The 18,682-nt window shown below is 53.4% G+C and overlaps 8 protein-coding genes across 8 annotated transcripts; 5 read left to right on the top strand and 3 right to left on the bottom strand.

The window, feature by feature from the left end:
• The first annotated feature begins 114 nt into the window (after positions 1 to 114).
• On the top strand, positions 115 to 1,352 carry C7974DRAFT_394693 (uncharacterized protein). Its single transcript, XM_046141913.1, has 2 exons — positions 115 to 732; positions 840 to 1,352. Exons 1-2 carry the CDS (start codon positions 277 to 279, stop codon positions 1,254 to 1,256), a joined length of 873 nt encoding a protein of 290 aa, XP_045997310.1. The 5' UTR covers positions 115 to 276; the 3' UTR covers positions 1,257 to 1,352.
• A 212-nt stretch (positions 1,353 to 1,564) lies between these two features.
• C7974DRAFT_188622 (S-adenosyl-L-methionine-dependent methyltransferase) lies at positions 1,565 to 2,685 on the top strand. The gene is made up of 2 exons (XM_046136536.1): positions 1,565 to 1,880; positions 1,933 to 2,685. Exons 1-2 carry the CDS (start codon positions 1,640 to 1,642, stop codon positions 2,571 to 2,573), a joined length of 882 nt encoding a protein of 293 aa, XP_045997309.1. The 5' UTR covers positions 1,565 to 1,639; the 3' UTR covers positions 2,574 to 2,685.
• A 1,437-nt stretch (positions 2,686 to 4,122) lies between these two features.
• On the top strand, positions 4,123 to 5,332 carry C7974DRAFT_472310 (phospholipase/carboxylesterase family protein-like protein; the record flags this gene model as incomplete). The annotated part of the gene is made up of 1 exon (XM_046146535.1): positions 4,123 to 5,332. The coding sequence occupies one exon, from the start codon at positions 4,123 to 4,125 to the stop codon at positions 5,056 to 5,058; it is 936 nt and encodes a 311-aa protein (XP_045997308.1). The 3' UTR covers positions 5,059 to 5,332.
• Positions 5,308 to 6,673, bottom strand: C7974DRAFT_394690 (NAD-dependent epimerase/dehydratase-like protein). Its single transcript, XM_046141912.1, has one exon. It carries the CDS (start codon positions 6,399 to 6,401, stop codon positions 5,445 to 5,447), a length of 957 nt encoding a protein of 318 aa, XP_045997307.1. The 5' UTR covers positions 6,402 to 6,673; the 3' UTR covers positions 5,308 to 5,444.
• A 3-nt stretch (positions 6,674 to 6,676) lies between these two features.
• Positions 6,677 to 8,844, top strand: C7974DRAFT_394689 (Alpha/Beta hydrolase protein). Its single transcript, XM_046141911.1, has 2 exons — positions 6,677 to 7,539; positions 7,589 to 8,844. Exons 1-2 carry the CDS (start codon positions 6,998 to 7,000, stop codon positions 8,604 to 8,606), a joined length of 1,560 nt encoding a protein of 519 aa, XP_045997306.1. The 5' UTR covers positions 6,677 to 6,997; the 3' UTR covers positions 8,607 to 8,844.
• A 1,657-nt stretch (positions 8,845 to 10,501) lies between these two features.
• Positions 10,502 to 14,369, top strand: C7974DRAFT_394685 (armadillo-type protein). Its single transcript, XM_046141910.1, has 5 exons — positions 10,502 to 10,935; positions 10,992 to 13,860; positions 13,911 to 13,935; positions 13,989 to 14,035; positions 14,092 to 14,369. The coding sequence occupies exons 1-5, from the start codon at positions 10,751 to 10,753 to the stop codon at positions 14,155 to 14,157; spliced, it is 3,192 nt and encodes a 1,063-aa protein (XP_045997305.1). The 5' UTR covers positions 10,502 to 10,750; the 3' UTR covers positions 14,158 to 14,369.
• A 115-nt stretch (positions 14,370 to 14,484) lies between these two features.
• C7974DRAFT_336124 (pyridoxal phosphate-dependent transferase) lies at positions 14,485 to 16,261 on the bottom strand. Its single transcript, XM_046139185.1, has 3 exons — positions 16,015 to 16,261; positions 15,255 to 15,846; positions 14,485 to 15,195 (listed from the first exon to the last, which is right to left on the bottom strand). The coding sequence occupies exons 1-3, from the start codon at positions 16,136 to 16,138 to the stop codon at positions 14,547 to 14,549; spliced, it is 1,365 nt and encodes a 454-aa protein (XP_045997304.1). The 5' UTR covers positions 16,139 to 16,261; the 3' UTR covers positions 14,485 to 14,546.
• Positions 16,262 to 16,646: 385 nt separating this feature from the next.
• On the bottom strand, positions 16,647 to 17,721 carry C7974DRAFT_434064 (uncharacterized protein; the record flags this gene model as incomplete). Its single annotated transcript, XM_046144970.1, has 2 exons — positions 16,647 to 17,031; positions 17,078 to 17,721. 2 exons carry the CDS (start codon positions 17,719 to 17,721, stop codon positions 16,647 to 16,649), a joined length of 1,029 nt encoding a protein of 342 aa, XP_045997303.1.
• Between the last annotated feature and the right edge of the window lie 961 nt (positions 17,722 to 18,682).

Genomic DNA, 18,682 nt, shown 5'->3' with positions numbered 1-18,682 from the left:
CGCCTGCCGCAGGGTCTACTAGTCTGTTACTTATGCATGGCCGTGCAGCGTCAGCACATTAGCGCCATCTCTCTGCTACAAGCGCCGGACCATCGATGGACTGTACTCCTACCCTCTCTGGCGAGCGATGCGAGCAGCAAGACATACGGGGCGGCATGCAGTCCCGCCATCTGCACTGTTACCTGGCAATGATACCATCGCTTGCTTTAATCCTGCCTGCGCACACGGTCTGCCCTCCCTCGTCCTGTCCTGTTCGTTGACTGTCCGTCACTCGTCATGTTCTCCTCCAAAGCAAAGTCCGGCCCATCTGAGTATGCACCTCTTGCACACGATGATGGCGAGGACTCGGTCGCAAATTCCGAGAAGCTTTCCTCCTCTGAAGACGATCACTCTGTCCCGTTACTAGAAGCCTCGGACGACTTCTTGCCATCCAAGCCGTCGTCACTGCCCAAGCTCGTTCTCTACTTTTCGTTCGCCCTAGCACTGCTATCAGCGGTGAATGTTGCTCTCCTTCCCACCACATTGTCAAAGTACCGAGCTTTTCCCTTCTCCGACTCCGAGCTCGAGGCGCTCCCCTATGGCGACGCCAGACTTGGGTTGGACCGGGCAGCGAAAATGATCCCCCCTCCTCAAGTATATCAATATGCTTGGCCGGATAGGATTGCACGTGTGAGCCGAAAATTGAAGAATGCTGTCTGGGGTCAGGACGTGCAGGTCTATGTTACCGTCGAGGTATGTATTTCATGCTTCCAGATACCGTTCTCCTTCCTCCCCTTCATCAATCTATTCATATGTCCTTTGTATTTACTGGCATGTTGCAGCTGCTGACGTAAGATAAGGACTCGACCATCATGCGTTTTCCAATTCCGTCCACCAGCGTTAATGCTTGTGCCATCACTTGGCGGCCACCTCCCGAGTTCTCTGCGCGTGACAAGGACGTCACAACTAAGGGAGATGTTACGGAAATCGAAGTCTGGCAGCTTATCGCGCCCTCGGTTGCCTCCGTCTCTCCCAGGATGGAGGAGCTTGACTATGATACGCTATCTTACTCAAATCTCCCCGTACGAGGAGAGCTGCTCGGTGTACTAGACCTCACAGCCAAACCGAACAGCACAACAGTTGACTTCGCCTGTCCCACAGGGGTGGATAGCCTTACGGTTGAGTTGAGGTGCCAGCGTGTTGCGTGTCATGTGAGCTTCATGCAGATTGACATGGCGCCGAGTTTTGGGTTTGAGTTGGCGAGGCGAAGGGATTGAGCAGCTCAGGCTAGTTTTATTGCTTTGGAGTAGTTTTATTATTTGAATAGCTCTACATACAGTGCCTTCCAAGTCAATGGAAATCTGTTATCTGAACACGCTCACCTCACTCGTCGTTACCTAGGTAGCGTGCGCAATTGAAATTGCACTTAGTAACCGTCCACAGCTGCACAAAAGCTACTAAGCAAGGCTACAATCTCTCGATCGAGATTGACGCTAATACAAAAGAAGGCGTGGATCGATGTCGAACAGGGTAGGTACCTAGCGACGTGGCTTAGACCCGTTCATTGACTCACCACCACTTCACTCTGTCCCTCTCACATCCATCACCCAACTATAAAACCCACTTTGGCTTCCTATAGCCAACGTTTCTCGGTTGCAACATGTCTTCTCAACCTGATGCCATTTCCATCGCCCGTCTCTCCCTGCACGACCCCGCCCACTTCAACATCCAGCACACCCAAACCCTCCACCGCCTAGCACTCCTGCAGCATTGGAATATTCACAAGGGCTCAAAGATCTTGGAACTAGGATGTGGCCAGGGCGACTGCACGACTGTCCTTGCCTCTGCTGTAGGTGAGCAGGGGGAGGTGGTGGCGGTTGACCCCGCCGAATTGGAATATGGTGCGTCGTTCCGCGTTCCTAACAAGCAAACCACAGACTGACGCTCATGGAGGTTCCCCTTATACTCTCGGCCAAGCACAGAGCCATATCTCGCAAGGTCCACTGGCCAAGCAGATTACTTGGGTCCAGCAATCGCCCCTGGAGTACCTCTCATCCATTCCATCTCCATCAATGACCGAGGCTAGACCGTTCGACGCAACAGTGCTCGCTCACTGCCTGTGGTATTTTCCCTCTCCTAGTCTCATCCTTGACACCTTCCGCGCTCTCAAGCAGTACAGCAAGCGCCTACTTCTTGCAGAATGGGCATTGGTAGCGACGGAACCTGCTGCTCAGCCTCACGTACTGGCTGCGCTCGCCCAGGCCGCGCTGGAGTGCCGCAAACCCACTAGCACATCAAATGTGCGCACTGTATTGGGACCAAAGAGACTTACAGAGCTGGCTCTAGCGGCTGGATGGCAGCTGGAGAATGAAGTCCGGGTACCGAGTGGGGAGGGACTGTTGGACGGCCAATGGGAAGTGTCCGCCTGCCTTTCGCGCTCCTTCGAAGAGGAGATAGACGAGCAAGTGAGCGATGAGAGGGAACGTGGGGTGATTAACGCATTGCGAGATGCGTGTGAGGGGAGCTTAGAAGGTGTAAAGGGGGGTCGGAAAGGAGTTAAGTCGATGGATGTGTGGGCAGCTACTTTCGTATAATCGGCGAACGCCCATATGCAACTCTACCCTGCTACGTCCCTCTAGAGGCTTGAGAGACTTCTGGTACCGCTTGTAATGGCAATCGTTTCACACTCAAATCTTGGGGTTGATTCTCAATCCTACCATAATACCCAACAACACCTGGCCATGGGCTACCCTAATGAGCCGCCGATACTTTGCACTCACTTCGACGATCCAACGGATACAAACGATGCCTCTAGCAATATCCTTTGTGAGATCGAAGACCAGCCACATACATCTATACGCACGAGGACGTTTTGGATACTAGTGGGCATTGCAATCATGATCGTTGTGGCGCTCTTACATCGCGCAAGTTAGGGGAGGGCGGCAACGTCAAAACAGAATTGACAACATCATCGTCAACCCAATCAGTCAGTACAACTACGATAATTGGTCCACGGAACCAGTGCCTAGCCCACGCTTCTCCGAGACTGCCCCTCCTTCAACAACATTCTGTAGTCAGTCACTTATGGCAGTACGCTCTACTTGTTTCGCAAGATCCGCAATTTCGCAAACATGAACAACTGTACTAATGTTGGGCATGTAGATACTACAGTCAGTAGTCTGGACGAATGCATCACCACGTCCTACGATCAAGGCTGGCCGCCACCAGTTTTGCAAATTTGTCCGACGGCGGAACACACTTGGTGGCAGCAATGTTCTTGAGGGCGGTCACCATTCTAGGTTTGTGACTGTTAATGTCGTAGTTGATGGGCAGACCAAATTTGGTATGAACGAGACGTCAGACGGTTGTGATAGCGCAGCCTTGGTCAAAGGGAACTTCTTAATCAAGTGGGACCGGGGGGGGGGGGGGGGGGGGGGCGCTATGAGATCTTGTGCTTCCAGCTAAATTGAACAGCGCCCACAAGGCTCGTTTGCTAGACCTCTAGTGTGAGAAGCGTTGCTCAAGTAGACGTCCATACCGGATCTTTGGGCTGCAGAGCAAATGAAGGAAGTGGTGGATGAAGGGAAACGAAGGAATCGTTTAAAGTTTCGTACATCGTACTAATATGACGATCTAATTTATATATACCTATCTAGCATCGTCTTCTCCTTTGTTCTTCGTTGCTGAGGCGGCTAGATTTTGATGGATTTTGATATCATCCAAGATCAGACAAATCAGCTACCTATGTATGAAGTGAAAGTAATGTTTGGAAAATCAAAAGAAGTGACAAAATCAGATTGATTCCCATCAGGCAACCACACACATAGACATACGCGCACTAGCAATGGTGCCTAAAGCTAGGTTCACCAATGACGAGTATGCTGAGACGCAATGTTGTTGGAAACTTGAGGCACAGTAGTTGCCTGATCCAGCCACCAGGATTATCGAACAATGATATCACTCAGGCAGGTGTGGGGCGGAGACAATCGCGAGCGCTAAGGGCTTGGCGGCTAGGTAGTGAGTCGAATAACGGCTGACATGAAAGTACGCCTGCAGCCGTTCAAAGCAACTTGACCTGAACCTTCCAAGTCACCGTCCTAGCTACAAATATCTCCAACAATGATATCTTCAAAGCCAAGTAAAATGTCTTACACGCCACCTGTCATCGTCTCACCTTCACAAAAACATGAGACGACCTTGATCGTCTTCCATGGTCGTGGCTCTACAGCCCAGAAGTTCGCCGAGCCTCTTCTATCGCATACAGTCTCCTCGGATTCGCACACTACAACCCCTCATTCGACAACGACCGTAAAGCCCCAGAAATGTTTCCGAGATCATTTTCCAAACACCAAGCTCATCTTCCCGACCGCACCTCTCCGCCGTGCCGTTGTGTTCAACCGCAGCCTCACACATCAGTGGTTCGACAATTGGTCTCCAATACAACCGGAACTCAAGCAGCATCTACAAGTTCAAGGACTACGGGAGACGAGCATTTACATTCATGAATTGTTGAGGCAAGAGATCGAGACCATCGGGGCAAAAAACGTAGCTATCATGGGGCTCAGCCAAGGGTGTGCAGCTAGCCTTGTTTCAACGCTTTTATGGCAGGGTGAGGCATTTGGGGGATTGGTGGGCATGTGTGCCTATTTGCCGTTTCGCAAGGGGATGCATGATTGCATAGAGGATTTATCATATGGCAAGACAGATCCGCTAGTAGGCCCTGACGACGACGGCGAAGACATGTTCGAGCGAGACGAGAACGACTTTACAAAGAGTGATTCAAAATTCGAGATGGCAATTGAGTGGCTACGTGAAGAGCTACAAGCCGAAGCTGAAGAATGGGGTGGTGATCAGCTATGTTCTGTGCAGTCAATACCAGTCTTCATGGGACATGGGGAAGAGGATGAGAAGGTACCATGTGAGCTAGGAAGATCAGCCGCGGATTTTTTGCGAAGTATAGACATCAAAGTTGACTGGAAAGAGTATGAAGGCCTCGGTCACTGGTACTCGGATGAAATGCTACGGGATATCATCAGATTCCTAGGGAATCTCGAGGGCTGGAAGGTCAATGCCGATTAAGTGTCGTGCAATGCTCTGGTCCATGTGTGTAGATCAATGTGCGGCATCAGGTTAGGTCGTGAAGAGGAGGCGAACAGATACTTATTAAAGTGGGGCAACATACAAATAATGATTGGTGATTGCGCCTCGGCCAACTGTCGAGCTCCACCAAACAACAAAAAATTCTACATCTGGGAACGTGCAAAAAGAATACATACAACAGTGGGGATTCCCCAGTGGTCACCCACCTGAGTACTAATCCACCGGTACGTTGCTTAAATAGGGCTGAGCGAACGGGAAGCCTTGTTTTCAACGTCCTATGGTCGTATGTGGAAGGAGAGAGTGCGTGCGGACATTATATTCATGTGAGTGTCTAGCTTCGTGCATGCACTACTCAATTCATCATCTTACTTCTTCTGCTTCTCGCCTTCGATGAAATCTTTGATGGTCTGCTCCAAACCAACATCTTCCGTAAAGCCAAGCTCTTTTGCTCTTGCCGTGTCGTACTTCGCCGGCCAACTCAATACGATTTTCTGGATACCCTCGTCTATCTTCTCTGTGACTCGTGACCGAACCTCCTTTCCAGCAACCTTCTCCAAAGCGTCTAGGATCTCACCGCTCGTCGCTGTGTAGCCAGGAAGCAGCACTTGTCGGAAGTGACCAAATTTCTCGGCCGGTACCTTGATGGCGTGTACAAGATTGATGGCCAGAGCACGTGGCGATGTCAACCAAATGCCGATCTTGGGGTCGACTGGAAGCACAGAGTCCTCCCCATTGACAGGCTCGCGTACAATTCCAGAGACGAAAGACGACGCCGCTGCTGTAGGAGCTCCAGCTCGTACGAATACGGTCGGCAGGCGGACCACACGTCCATCGATAAGACCTCGGCGGGAGTAGTCGTTGACCAGGAACTCGATCATGAGCTTTTGTGTGCCATAGCTGCTCTCAGGCATGGGCACAATGTCTGTTTCGGTTGCCACGTTCTTGACAGCCGCACGGCCAAAGACCGCACAAGAACTTGTGAAGACGATCTTGACACCAGGCTGTTTGACGCGAGCGACATCGATCAGATGCCTCACGCTGTCAAAATTGACTTTCAGCCCCAGACCGAGGTTGGCTTCCGAACCACTCGACATGATGCCGTGCAGTATATACACCGCATCTGGCGCTTGCTCAAACAGTACGTCGACCGCCGCGGGATCTGTCAAGTCTGCCGCAATAGTCTTCACGTCCTTCGACGCCGTCGGATTTGGTGGCTCCTTAACGTCGGCCAGGACTAGTGATGTGGAAGAGTCGGTCTCGATGAGCTTCTGCGCTAGAATCTGGCCGACAAAGCCGCCGGCTCCGGTGATGACAACCCTCATATTGCTGACTCGTGTACAGGGTTCTGCTTGTTGGTGCTAATGTTCGTAAGATGTGTGTAGGGTTTACGCACAGGGTCTGATCAAAGCAACGGAATTTGAGCCACAGCTACGGCTTATGATGTTTCTCCGTCGGCGAGAACCCCGACTTGGAACGAGTGGGATGGTGGAAAAGGTGGGGATAGCCGCCAGGAAGCGCGGGGTCGGCATCTCGGTGGTCGGTCCGAAAGATGTCAGAAACGATTTCCACATCACGGACCTTCGCCGCGATGCATGTACCTAAACTTCTTTATAAATCCAACATTGCACTGCATTGTGGTCGCGTCGTTGTGGCAATTTCCCTCACACTTTTCCGCATAAACCAGCACGGTCGCAGGCTAGGTCGGCCCGGTTCAGGCCCGGTGGCTGACCTTCCTCTTCTCGTGCCGCGGTCAAGCTCAATGTGGATCGAACACCGCGATTTCGATGGATTTTCGATGAAGCCGCTCGCAAGCCTGATGTCGATCCGCCGCCTCCATAGGGGCGGTGGATCAACAAAAGGCTGAGCACCTCCACGATGAGGGCCTCAGTGCATTTCTCAATTGTCCTTCGATTTCAAGATGGCTCTCGTTATCGCCGCACTGTTAGGCTTCGCCCAATTGCCAATTGCGCATGCTGTTGACTCGCTGAAAATCGAGACGACGTCTGGCACAGTGCAGGGTGCGGTTGATTCAATTACACCAAATGTTGCTCACTTCCTTGGAGTGCCCTTCGCTGAGCAGCCCCTGGGAAAGCGTCGTTGGTTGCCAGCGATCCCAAAGACGAAAGAGAATGGAACACTTGATGCCAGCAACTTTGGTCCTGCCTGTCCCCAGTTTGAAGGCAACACGGACAATGTTTGGCTCACCGACGCGCCTGAATTCGTCATCACACCAAGGAACTATACCGGCGAAGACTGTCTGACTGTCAACGTATGGGCGCCATGGAAGAAGGACGGCGATCAAGGCAACTGCACGGAAGAAGTCTATGAGACCGAGGAGAAGCTGCCTGTCCTTGCGTGGATCCATGGCGGCTCTTTCCAGACGGGTGCCTCCACTGTGCCTTACCAAGATCCCAGCCGATGGATCCAAAGGAGCGGAAAGCACATTGTTGTTGGCATACAGTGAGTATAATTTCCTGCATCATTCAGAACAAGCTAACCTCGATCACAGATATCGCCTGGGCATCTTTGGACAGCCCAATGCGGCAGGCCTTGCAGATGATGAGCAGAACCTTGGACTGCTTGACCAGCGTTTAGCACTAGAGTGGATTCGTGACAACATCGCCAACTTTGGTGGTGATCCAGAACGCATCACTCTCTGGGGACAATCTGCGGGTGCTGTCTCTGTCGACAACTACAACTTCGCCTACCCTGAGGATCCAATTGTCTCCTCTCTGATTATGCACTCTGGAACATCATTCCTGGACCTCACCTCTAGGGACCCAGATCACACCAACTTCACATCTGTCGCCACTTCCCTGGGCTGTGGTAGCTTGAATGGCACAGCTGAAATTGAATGTCTCCGAAACGTGCCCTTCAGGGAGATCATCTCCTTCCTCAAGACCCGCTCCGATAACGGCACAACCCCCGGCCTAACATTCAACCCAATCATCGACAACCGCACTAGGTTCAGCAACTACACTGCGCGCGCTCTTGCTGGGAACTACACCCGCAAGCCCGCCATCATGGGTACCACCGTGGACGAAGGCACTCCCTTCCTGCCCTACAACCGTACCTACGGCCCCGATCCAGCGGCCGCCGACTCCATCACTCTGGGCTTCTTCCTCTGCCCGACCGTGCAGACAACGCACGACAGGTTCGCCTCCAACTCTACCTCATTCCGCTACCTGTACGCCGGAAACTTCTCCAACATTGCTCCGCAGCCGTGGGAGGGTGCGTACCACCAGTCTGACTTGCCACTTGTTTTCGGCACGCACAACATTGCCCGCAGCAACTCTACGGCTCTTGAGTTCGCTGTGAGCGAGGCAATGCAGGACTACTGGGTTGCGTTCGCGGAGGACCCGGTGAACGGGTTATCCAAGGCGGGCTGGGAGGCGTATGAGCCGACTGGTGAGGCGGTGTTGTTCGGGTACAAGAACCAGGCGGTGCAGCCGATTAAGGAGGCTGATTTGGAGGCACCGTGCAACGGGTTGGTGCCAAATGGACTTCCTAAGCCACCAACATTTTAGAGATGGGGTGAAGGATGCCAATTTACGTAATGTTATTGTGATGATAGATGACAGATGACCGTTGGTAATGAGTCGTATAAGGATGAATAGATGACGGTGTCAACAAACTAGCGTCCTGTGTCCAAAACCTTACCAGTGCTAACCCCTGAGTGTACCAGCTCCTGATCATTTTTCTGACACTAGGATTAGATAGTTCTCAGTAGGTGTTCAGCTGCTTTGTCAAGCCCAGCTCTTGTCATATTCCTAAACGGGTGTGTGCTCGTCTTAGTGGAGAGCCACAGACAGCTAAGTCTTCAAAGTATGTCACGGCAGCATGTTCTCGATGGGGTCTTTATCGAGATCATCAGATGAACACAGTGTGAACTGCGAAAGCTGGCGCTCTGCTCGATGACTATATACGCGACCGTTTATACAGTCGCCTGAAGTCATCTTCTTCATTACCAGATCATCACATGCATCAAGATTGAGACTGTCCCCTTCATAGCTTTTCGTTGAAAGAGCTCGAACTAAGATAGCTTACCGTGTATAATTAGTATTTCCCCAGCTTTGAGACGTGTGGCCAGGCTGTCTCGGACTCGAAACTATGTGAAGGACTCAATGATAACAGCAACGACAGTAGGGCAAATATGAGGTGTTGAAGCACGGCGAGGTAAGCCATACTGAAGGTTCCCCGGAATCTGTGTCATTCTTCGACGATGCGCCATCAACCTGCACGTCATATCCACACGACCAATCGGTGCAAGCGCACTGTGGAGAACATGATGCGGAGGCACTCTGGGGTATATCGATAAGGAAATCGCGGCCTTGAAGGAAACGCTGCTCAGCGCCCTGTGCTACTCCTGTAGGGAGCGGAACGTGCTATGAGCTTGGACGCGGACGCCATGGCGCTGCAATAGTAAGCCAGAGGAATCATTTGGAAGATAAGTATAGTGTTAAAAGATAGTTATGATGATCTTTTGATGATTTTAGACACAAGGTTCATCATGCTAGTTTGATGGCGATTCGAAGCCGCGCTAGAAGGGTGCAGGAACAAATTCGAGCGGCCACTCACCGAAGTCTCCGGAGCACAAAGAGGGTCTGCAAGCGCAAGCGCCGAACCAACGAAACAATGTAAAGAACGACGGAAGAGGCATGATCTAGGCCAGGCCTTACATCACCCCCGACCAGGAGCGCAAAGTGATGTCGGATATCCGGTCAAGTGCTACATCACTGTGACAACTGTGACGAGGTTGCGACTGAACGCCACTTGTTCATCTGTACATACCTAGGTACGAAGGGCGGTCCTGCACGAAAAGAGCCTCCGCTGGCGGCCGTAGCGTAGAGCGGCGACATACATCGCGCTCGGCAAGCATTCTGCCACACCTACGCGTAAAGGGTGACTACGTAGTAAGGCTGGCTTTGTCACTGTGGCTGGACGCTCCTGTCTCTTCGTCCTTGCATCGTTGCGAAGTCGGTGAGAGCACCATGGTCGTGCAAGGGACCATACCGCCGAAGATGCTGCAGGTTCCTGAAACTCGCTGCATAATCCGCGACCCTCGGTTTGTTGGGTTGGGTGTTGGGCTAGCCTCGAACAAGGCGGTGAGCGCGCATACTGTACTTTATTTTTGCCACAAATGGATTCGCTCGCTACAGCGTGGGCTGAACATGGCCTCAAGCAACAACAGAACAGCCTTGCAATGCGAATTACATTGTGGCAAGCGGCATAACTGGAGACGCTGGAGCAGCTTGAAAACTTCAGCAGCGCTCTGCCGGCGCTAATTGGCGTAGATGTTCCAGCGTGGGCGAACTTCGCCCGGTTGTGGAAGGAGCGCCACGCACGCGCTAGCCTATCGAGGGCCGTGCGTCGGTGTGAAATTTTGTGTCCACCCACATCCCACCGATATAAGAACGTGGAGGGGTTTTTTGCTTCGTCTTTCAGTCCACTCCCTTATTCTCAGGGCCACCAAAAAAAGTTCCCTGTGTGATTCCAGCTGTATAGAGAGCTGTCTGTCACATTTCTCGCGCTGTGCGATTTGATACCCCGGTAGACTTGCGTCTATCTTTTCACCGAAAGGTTTTTAGGCCCCGCCCGCCTTCGCTTATCCGTATAAGAGGACCGCCGCCCTCTTTTTTCCAACCCTCAACCACCACCCCTCTCAAACAACATGGCTCCCGCAGCTCTGCACGACGCCTCTGCCGTCAAGAGCGAGAACTCGAAGGCCGTCAAGGTCCTCGAGGAGCTCCTCGGCAAGCTCACCATCTCCAAGGCGCAGGATGAGATTAACTCTTCTGCTGCCTCGATCGCCACCTTCATCAACGGTGACATCGAGGAGGCCGATGCCCCCACCAAGTACGTGGACCTCCTGTCGATTCTGCTTCGACGAGCATTTGCTAACAAACCCCTAGGGCTGTCGACCTTCTGAAGAAGCAGCTCAGCAACAAGAAGGATGCCGTCGCTCGCGAGCGTGCCCTCGATGCCATCCGTGCTATCGCCCAGCACTCCCAGGTCTCCGCCGCCGTCGAGCCCTTCCTCGTTGCCCTTCTGCCCAACGTCCTCGCCGCTGTTGGCGACAAGATGTCCGGCGTCAAGGTTGCTGCTCAGACCGCCGCCGAGGCCATCGTCGCCGCTGCCAACCCCAACGCTGTCAAGGCCATCATCCCCCACCTTTCACACTCGCTCGAGACCGCTCAGAAGTGGCCCGAGAAGATGACCGACCTCAAGTGCATCGAGACACTCACCGCCTCTGCGCCCGCCCAGATGGCTTTCCGTGTCCCTGACTTGATCCCCGTCATCTCTGGTGCTATGTGGGACACCAAGGCCGACGTCAAGAAGGCTGCCTACGGTACCATGGAGAAGCTCTGCTCCTTGATCTCCAACAAGGATATCGAGCGCTTCATTCCCGAGCTTATCAAGTGTATCTCCAAGCCTGAGAACGTCCCCGAGACCGTTCACTTGCTCGGTGCTACCACTTTCGTCACTGATGTCCACGAGCCTACACTGGCTATCATGGTTCCTCTTCTTGAGCGTGGTCTCGTTGAGCGCGAGACTGCTATCAAGCGTAAGACCGCTGTCATCATCGACAACATGTGCAAGCTTGTCGAGGACCCCCAGATTGTCGCCGCTTTCTTGCCCAAGCTCATGCCCGCTCTTGAGAAGAACCACGACAACCTCGCTGACCCTGAGGCTCGTGAGAAGACTCGCCAGGCGCTCGACACCCTGATCCGTGTTGGTGCCGTTAAGGATGGCAAGATTCCCGAGCTTGAGAGGTACGGTGACATTGCCACTATTGCTGGCAACCTCAAGGCTGTCCTTCCCTCCAAGTTCAAGCTTGATGACAGGTTCACTCCTGTTCTCGAATACGCTGGTGCCATCGGTGGTCAGCTCATCGACGAGAAGGACTACGAGCCCCTGAACTGGCTGGCTAACGCCGGTCCTTTCATCGCTGTTCTTGTCGGCGACGAGGAGTCCAAGGATATCACCGAGAGCCTCCGCAAGAGGTCTCTCCCAGCTTCTGCTGCTGAGGACGTCGCCGAGCCCGATGAGGAGGAGGGCGAGGACCTTTGCAACTGCACATTCAACTTGGCCTACGGTGCCAAGATTCTGCTCAACCAGACTCACCTCCGCTTGAAGCGTGGCCAGCGTTACGGTCTTCTCGGACCCAACGGTTCTGGTAAGACCACTCTCATGCGCGCTATCAACAACGAGCAGGTCGAGGGTTTCCCCAAGCAGAACGAGGTCAAGACTGTCTACGTTGAGCACGACTTGGACTCTGCCGATACTGAGATGACTACCATCGGCTGGACTGTCATGAAGCTCCGCGATGTCGGTATCCAGGATTCCCAGGAGAGCATTGAGGCTACCCTCAGGGAGTTCAACTTCACCCAGGAGCAGATCAGCGGTCCCATTACCGCCCTCTCCGGTGGCTGGAAGATGAAGCTTGCGCTCGCTCGTGCCGTCTTCGAGAAGCCCGACATTCTTCTCCTCGACGAGCCCACCAACCACTTGGACGTCAAGAACGTCAAGTGGCTCGAGGACTACCTCACCACCTCCCCTTGCACATCCATCGTCATTTCCCACGACAGCAAGTTCCTGAACAACATCATTCAGCACGTTGTTCACTACGAGCGTTTCAAGCTCAAGCGTTACAGAGGTAACCTTGACGAGTTCGTCAAGCGCGTGCCCTCTGCCAAGTCTTACCACGAGCTCAGCGCTTCCGACATGGAGTTCAAGTTCCCCGAGCCCGGTTTCCTTGAGGGTGTCAAGACCAAGGCCAAGGCTATCCTCCGTGCCACCAACATGAGCTTCCAGTACGAGGGTACCTCGAAGCCCCAGATTGCCGACGTCACCTTCCAGTGCTCGCTCAACTCCCGTATTGCCGTCATTGGTCCCAACGGTGCCGGAAAGTCCACTCTTGTCAACGTCCTGACTGGTGAGCTCGTCCCCACCTCCGGTGAGATCTACCACCACGAGAACATCCGTATTGCCTACATCAAGCAGCACGCTTTCGCTCACATTGATCACCACCTCGACTCGACACCCTCTGAGTACATCCAGTGGCGTTTCCAGACCGGTGAGGACCGTGAGACCATGGACCGTGCCAACAAGATCGTCACCGAGGAGGACGAGAAGGCCATGGACAAGATCTACAAGATCGAGGGCACACAGCGTCGTGTCATTGGCATCAACTCTCGCAGGAAGTTCAAGAACTCCTACGAGTACGAGTGCTCTTTCGCCCTCGGTGACAACGTCGGCATGAAGAACGAGAAGTGGACACCCATGATGTCCGCTGACAACGCATGGATTCCCCGTACCGAGATCATGGCTTCCCACGCCAAGATGGTCGCCGAGGTCGATCAGAAGGAGGCCCTTGCCTCTGGTCAGTTCCGTCCTCTCGTCCGTAAGGAGATTGAGTCTCACTGCGCCAACTTCGGTCTCGACGCTGAGCTTGTTTCTCACTCGCGTATGCGCGGTCTGTCCGGTGGTCAGCGTGTCAAGGTCGTCCTTGCTGCTTGCTCGTGGCAACGTCCCCACTTGATCGTCCTTGACGAGCCCACCAACTACCTCGACCGTGACTCTCTCGGTGCTCTGTCCAAGGCTATCAAGTCTTTCGAGGGTGGTGTTATCATCATTACTCACTCGGCTGAGTTCACCAAGGATCTCACTGAGGAAGTCTGGGCTGTCCTGGACGGCAAGATGACTCCTTCCGGTCACAACTGGGTTCAGGGTCAGGGTGCCGGTCCCCGTCTCACCGAGAAGGGTGACGAGGAGGAGAAGGTTAGTACATCGACATCTACACATACATAAACATACTAACATCATCACAGTTCGATGCTATGGGCAACAAGATCGGTAAGAAGAGCTATCTTTGCTCTAATTGTGTTCATCTACTGACCTCGTTCCAGCTGCTACTGAGAAGAAGAAGAAGCTCACCTCCGCCGAGATGCGCAAGGTACGGTTATCTCTACTCCATGACATCAACATCACATTTACTAATTCCCATTGCAGAAGAAGAAGGACCGCATGGCCCGCCGCAAGCGTGGTGAGGAGGTCTTCTCCGACGAGGACGACTAAACGTATCGCCCCCGAAAAGTCTTTCTTTGTTCTTCATGACTGTTACGGTGCATGCATACCAGGCTTAGAGTTTGCCTACGATAATGAGGGTAGCAGTGGTCATGGCTGGCGTCTGGATTCCAAAATTTGCGACGTTTTTGCTTCGACAGCCCGCGCAATTTGCGGTTCGATATCGTTGCAGATAGAAATAGATTCCCACAACACTTCACAAACAAGTTTTCTACCTGCAGTGATGTTTTTGCCTGGTCTTTGATAGGCACACCTACGCCCTAGCCCCCAGCCTTCTACTTTCAAAGTGCGTAATCACGTTCTACATCACGTTGCGAGTTCTAAAGTAAGCCGGTCAATTTTTTTCCTACTGGCCTACTGCATCACTCCTTTCCGACAGGCTAAGCCCACTCGCCTTTGTTCGCCCTCTCGCACAGCTCTTTCAACGGGGCTACCACACTCTCGAAGTCACTGAGCTCGAGGTAGACCTGCCCACTCAACCTCGCCCACCACGCACCATCGTAGTACAGCGTCTGCAAGAACGTGTTGTAGTCCTTACACATCGTCTCAAGCAACCAAGTGGTGACTGCTTTCCCTGCAACCGCCTTGTCCAGCCCCGCTTTCTCGCTCACCTGCTGCACCCTCTCAGCATCGACCGGCAAGCGCACCATCGACATGCAGCACTGGCTCATCGTCTTCGTCTTATTGTCCAGCATATCCGTGCCCAGCGCCTTGGCAACAAGCTGTCCCGCGTTCTGAGCAAGCTTCGTGCAGTACTCCATGATGACTTTTTCGCCGCCGATGCTCTTGCGCCATTCCAGTGCTTTCGGAATGCACAAGTAGGGCGAACTATCGATGGTGCCGACAAACTCGAAGTTGCCAACGAACTCCGAGTCAACGGTGCCGCCGAACGCGCCTTTGGGGTCGACAGTATTGGGAACTAAGTCTAGGTTCTTGAAGCCCCAGGACGTGGGCAGGGTCGAGCGGATGAGGTGCTGGTTGCGCACTGGCACGTACAGCGTGGCACAGCCACGGGGCACATGGAGCCATCTATCCACCCATCAGCCGTCACTCTCTACACCAAGCGACATGGTAAAGGAAATACTCACTTGTGACAATTGCTCGTCAGGAAATCGGGATCGAACCTCCCCACATCCAGTTCCACATGCCCAACGCCGTGCGCCGCGTCCACCAAGCTCAGCACGCCCAGCTCTTTGCACACCGCCGTGAGCTGCTCAAACGGGACGCGCACGCCCGGCATACTCACCACGGTGTCGAAGATGGCCACCTTGACCCTGCCGCCCGCACGCTGCACATCGCGCACTTTCTGCTTGAACGCTTCGACGAGCCAGTCGTCTTCCACGGGGTACGTGTACTCGACGCGCGCGCTCTGCGCAGGCGTGGTCTCGGTGATGTACTGCACGGTCAAGTCGCAGCCCCTGTAGATGGTAGCGAAGTACAGGATGTGGTCGCCGTCCTCGAAGGCCAGGTTGCGCAGGACCGTGTTGACGCCGGATGTGGCGTTGGGCACGAAGACGACGGTTTTGGGGGGTGCGTTGATGAGGTCGGCGATGGCGGCGCGGGAGGCGTTCAGGTGGGTTGGGTACTTGTACCGGATGAAGTCGTCGGGGCGCGCTTCCGCGGCGTCCTGGAAGGAGCGCAGGGTGTCGCGGACAGAGCGGGGGTAGGTCCCGAAAGAGCCTGGTGGTGGTGTCAGGGGTGCTGATGAACACTCTTTGAGGATGGAGACATTTGAACAGAGCATGAATTGCTTGACTCTCGATTCTCGATATTGCTTTTGATGGAGTTCGAGGCCGATGGTCGTTGGAATTGATAGGCTGCGGTACGTGGAGTAACACCATCACTTACCATGATTGAGATTCAAGTAGCCCTTTTCAAACATGAAGTCCTTCTCCCTGAGCTCTTTTCCAAACTTAACGCCATCCTTTTGCCTCACAGGCAATGCCAGGGTGTTTTCTGTGATCGAGCCCATCTTGTAGTTGTATTGTAGATATAAAGTGGCAATTCCGTCTCTATTTGTATACTTCTAGAAGTGACTCAGGCATCCTGAATTGCAATGCAGTCATACATGTAGGAGGCACAGACTTGTAGGGCGTGGTGTTTTAGTGGGGCCGGGTAGCCGTTCGCGGACCAGCATCATGATAATGCCGCTCCGGACCAATAGAAATGCTGCATCGGCTATCCACGGTATCTTGAGTGTGAGTCTTATATCACAATGAGTCCACCTCGCTCATGATGACCGATTGTTTTCAATTTTGTATTGATGTACTTCTAATATAGGCCCTGTCCATATGATTTTATTGACAGAGCACGAAAAATACACCTATATTTTTCGTGCTCCATCAATAAAATCATATGGACAGGGCCTATCGCCCGTCAATTCCGGCTCATTCCTGCATTCTTGAGTGCATCGCCAGGATGTTAATTATGTACAATGTCTATGGAAAGAGTACTCGTAAGGAACGTTCTGGTTTACTGTATTAGATCGTGCGCACGCTTCTGGCCTTCTCCGCGGCCATGCGTCTCCTGTACTGGTCGCGGAATTGAATGCGACCGAATGTGCCTAGGCCTACGGAAAGGATGAAGAACACGGTCCAGATGCCGGTCACGACCAAGCCGATGGGGAAGAAAGCGAGAGCTGTGCCGGGGACAACGAAAGGTGCGGCCAGGAACACAGCAGAAGTAGCGGCGGCAGCAGCAGTTGGGTCGGCATTGGAAGGTGCGTTGTCCGCAGCCTTCTGAGCGAAGACGCCGTTGACAAAGCGAGCCTCTTTGTTAGAGAGGGTGGTGGTGACGTCCTCATTCGTCGCAGGGTTACGTGCGGCGAGGTCGATCTGAGGGACGAGCAACGGCTGGAGGGCCTCGCTGCAACGTATTAGTGGTGGTCATGCTCCGCGCTCTATCCACATACCTTGTCATAGCCGGGCCCATCAAGTTGGAGTTGATCTTGCCGACATACATGAGCGTCTTCAGCTCGGTCATCATGGTGATGGTTTGTCGCTGGACCAGAGTTCCATCGCTCCACCTTGCTTCAATCTGAGCTTCGCCGATCTCTCGCTTTACGTTGGTCATGTTCATCGCTTGGACTGTAGCACCCAGATACGACAGTGTCATGCTGACATCGGCAGCAGTGACGCTCTGCCACGGATTGATGGGCGCTGATACGTTGTACATTCGAAGCTCGGCCTGGAACACACCAGTAGAGTTGTCCAGGAAAGGTACATTATAGCAGACCGCAATACCACTCGGGTTTGAGGCTTTGCCGTTGAGATTCCCCAATGTCTGCATGCAAGCTGCTTTTGTGTCTGCCTCCCACTTTGCCAGATTCGCCTTCGAAGCATCTCCAGATGCTGGTGTTAATGAAGCCAATGGCGCGGTATCGGCGGGGTTGGCGTCCTGCCGTTGTGTAAGGGTAGCGAGAAGCCCAGAGTCGCGTCGAAGTACATCCTCCAGGTCTTCGCTTCGTCGAAGGACAGCGTTGATCTCGCCCAGCTTGATGGCTGCTACGTGTCCAGCAGCGAGCAGCCCACCCAGAGCAACGGTCTTAAACAACATGCTGAAGACCGATATTAAATCCGAAAGGTTGATTAAAGTTGTTAGTATGAAGTGACAAGCCGGCCAGCAGCGTACTAGAAGAGAGTGCCTAGCAGCGAAGCTTAGAAAAGAAAGAAGGAGTGTAGAGTTAGAAACGGCCCGTGAGAAACCAGCTCTGTCTGGGAGTCATTAGTAGCAACAACCTGGCACAAACGTGTATAAGAAAGTGGCTCAGCGGCAAAGAACGGAACCACTGTCTTGGAGCGTCCGACGGTGGTCTTCCAATGACGTGAGCAGAAATTGGGATCCTACTGAAGAAGCAGCACCAAGCCTGGACGGAAATGCCATTACACGTATGAGACCGGCGCTGCGCGAGTCTGCGACAGGTGACACGGAATTCTGCTATGCGTTTCTCAGCAGCGTCCGGAATTAGCATAGCCTAAGACTCCACTGGCGGAGACCAAGCGAAAGTTTCTTCGTGCAAGAACGCGACCGGAGTAGGCATGACGATGGTCTGCCCCTTGAGACGGTTGGTGTTGAGGCTCCGTGTCGGGCGCTTTGGAGGCCAGGATCGTGTAGCCAATCAGAATTGCGGCTGAAGTTCTTACCGAGCTCTACCGGGAGCTTGGTTTCACCCTCACACGTGTGCCGTGGACCCCGTCGTACGCGCCACGGTCGTCTCAAGGGTGTTGAGCCACTGCGGCAATCACCGTAGGTGGTCTCCATATCATCGCAAATCTCCGCTGTCGTTCTTGCCAATAAGCGCAAAGCTGTCAGGCGTTCTTGGCTCCATGGATGAGTTGTTGGACTCGGCTCTGGAGGTCCTCATATTACTGGGGATGCTCGTGCCGTGCAAGTCAAACATCCAGAGTGCTTCATGTATTCCTACAAACTGTCAAGAGCCGTGATCAGAGCTCTGGAATGGTTGAATGGAGGTGGTGAAGGGTGGTCAGCATGCAAGAGTTGCATTGTTGAGCGCACG

This window comes from Boeremia exigua (assembly GCF_020726555.1).
Source record: "Boeremia exigua strain MPI-SDFR-AT-0100 chromosome Unknown C7974scaffold_6, whole genome shotgun sequence".
In the NCBI taxonomy this organism is placed as follows: domain Eukaryota; kingdom Fungi; phylum Ascomycota; class Dothideomycetes; order Pleosporales; family Didymellaceae; genus Boeremia; species Boeremia exigua.
This window is presented reverse-complemented; position numbering and strand designations above follow the sequence as displayed.

Excerpts from the sequence above, each read along its gene's own strand:
- C7974DRAFT_394690 (XM_046141912.1), bottom strand. The coding sequence starts at position 6,401 with ATGAGGGTTGTCATCACCGGAGCCGGCGGCTTTGTCGGCCAGATTCTA.
- C7974DRAFT_188622 (XM_046136536.1), top strand. The coding sequence starts at position 1,640 with ATGTCTTCTCAACCTGATGCCATTTCCATCGCCCGTCTCTCCCTGCAC. Across the intron at positions 1,881-1,932 it reads CCCCGCCGAATTGGAATATG|GTTCCCCTTATACTCTCGGC; the intron begins GTGCGTCGTTCC and ends ACGCTCATGGAG.
- C7974DRAFT_394685 (XM_046141910.1), top strand. The coding sequence starts at position 10,751 with ATGGCTCCCGCAGCTCTGCACGACGCCTCTGCCGTCAAGAGCGAGAAC. Across the intron at positions 13,861-13,910 it reads AGGGTGACGAGGAGGAGAAG|TTCGATGCTATGGGCAACAA; the intron begins GTTAGTACATCG and ends ACATCATCACAG. Across the intron at positions 13,936-13,988 it reads TGCTATGGGCAACAAGATCG|CTGCTACTGAGAAGAAGAAG; the intron begins GTAAGAAGAGCT and ends ACCTCGTTCCAG.
- C7974DRAFT_394689 (XM_046141911.1), top strand. The coding sequence starts at position 6,998 with ATGGCTCTCGTTATCGCCGCACTGTTAGGCTTCGCCCAATTGCCAATT. Across the intron at positions 7,540-7,588 it reads CACATTGTTGTTGGCATACA|ATATCGCCTGGGCATCTTTG; the intron begins GTGAGTATAATT and ends CCTCGATCACAG.
- C7974DRAFT_394693 (XM_046141913.1), top strand. The coding sequence starts at position 277 with ATGTTCTCCTCCAAAGCAAAGTCCGGCCCATCTGAGTATGCACCTCTT. Across the intron at positions 733-839 it reads AGGTCTATGTTACCGTCGAG|GACTCGACCATCATGCGTTT; the intron begins GTATGTATTTCA and ends ACGTAAGATAAG.
- C7974DRAFT_336124 (XM_046139185.1), bottom strand. The coding sequence starts at position 16,138 with ATGGGCTCGATCACAGAAAACACCCTGGCATTGCCTGTGAGGCAAAAG. Across the intron at positions 15,847-16,014 it reads CTACTTGAATCTCAATCATG|GCTCTTTCGGGACCTACCCC; the intron begins GTAAGTGATGGT and ends CACCACCACCAG. Across the intron at positions 15,196-15,254 it reads CTGACGAGCAATTGTCACAA|ATGGCTCCATGTGCCCCGTG; the intron begins GTGAGTATTTCC and ends ATGGGTGGATAG.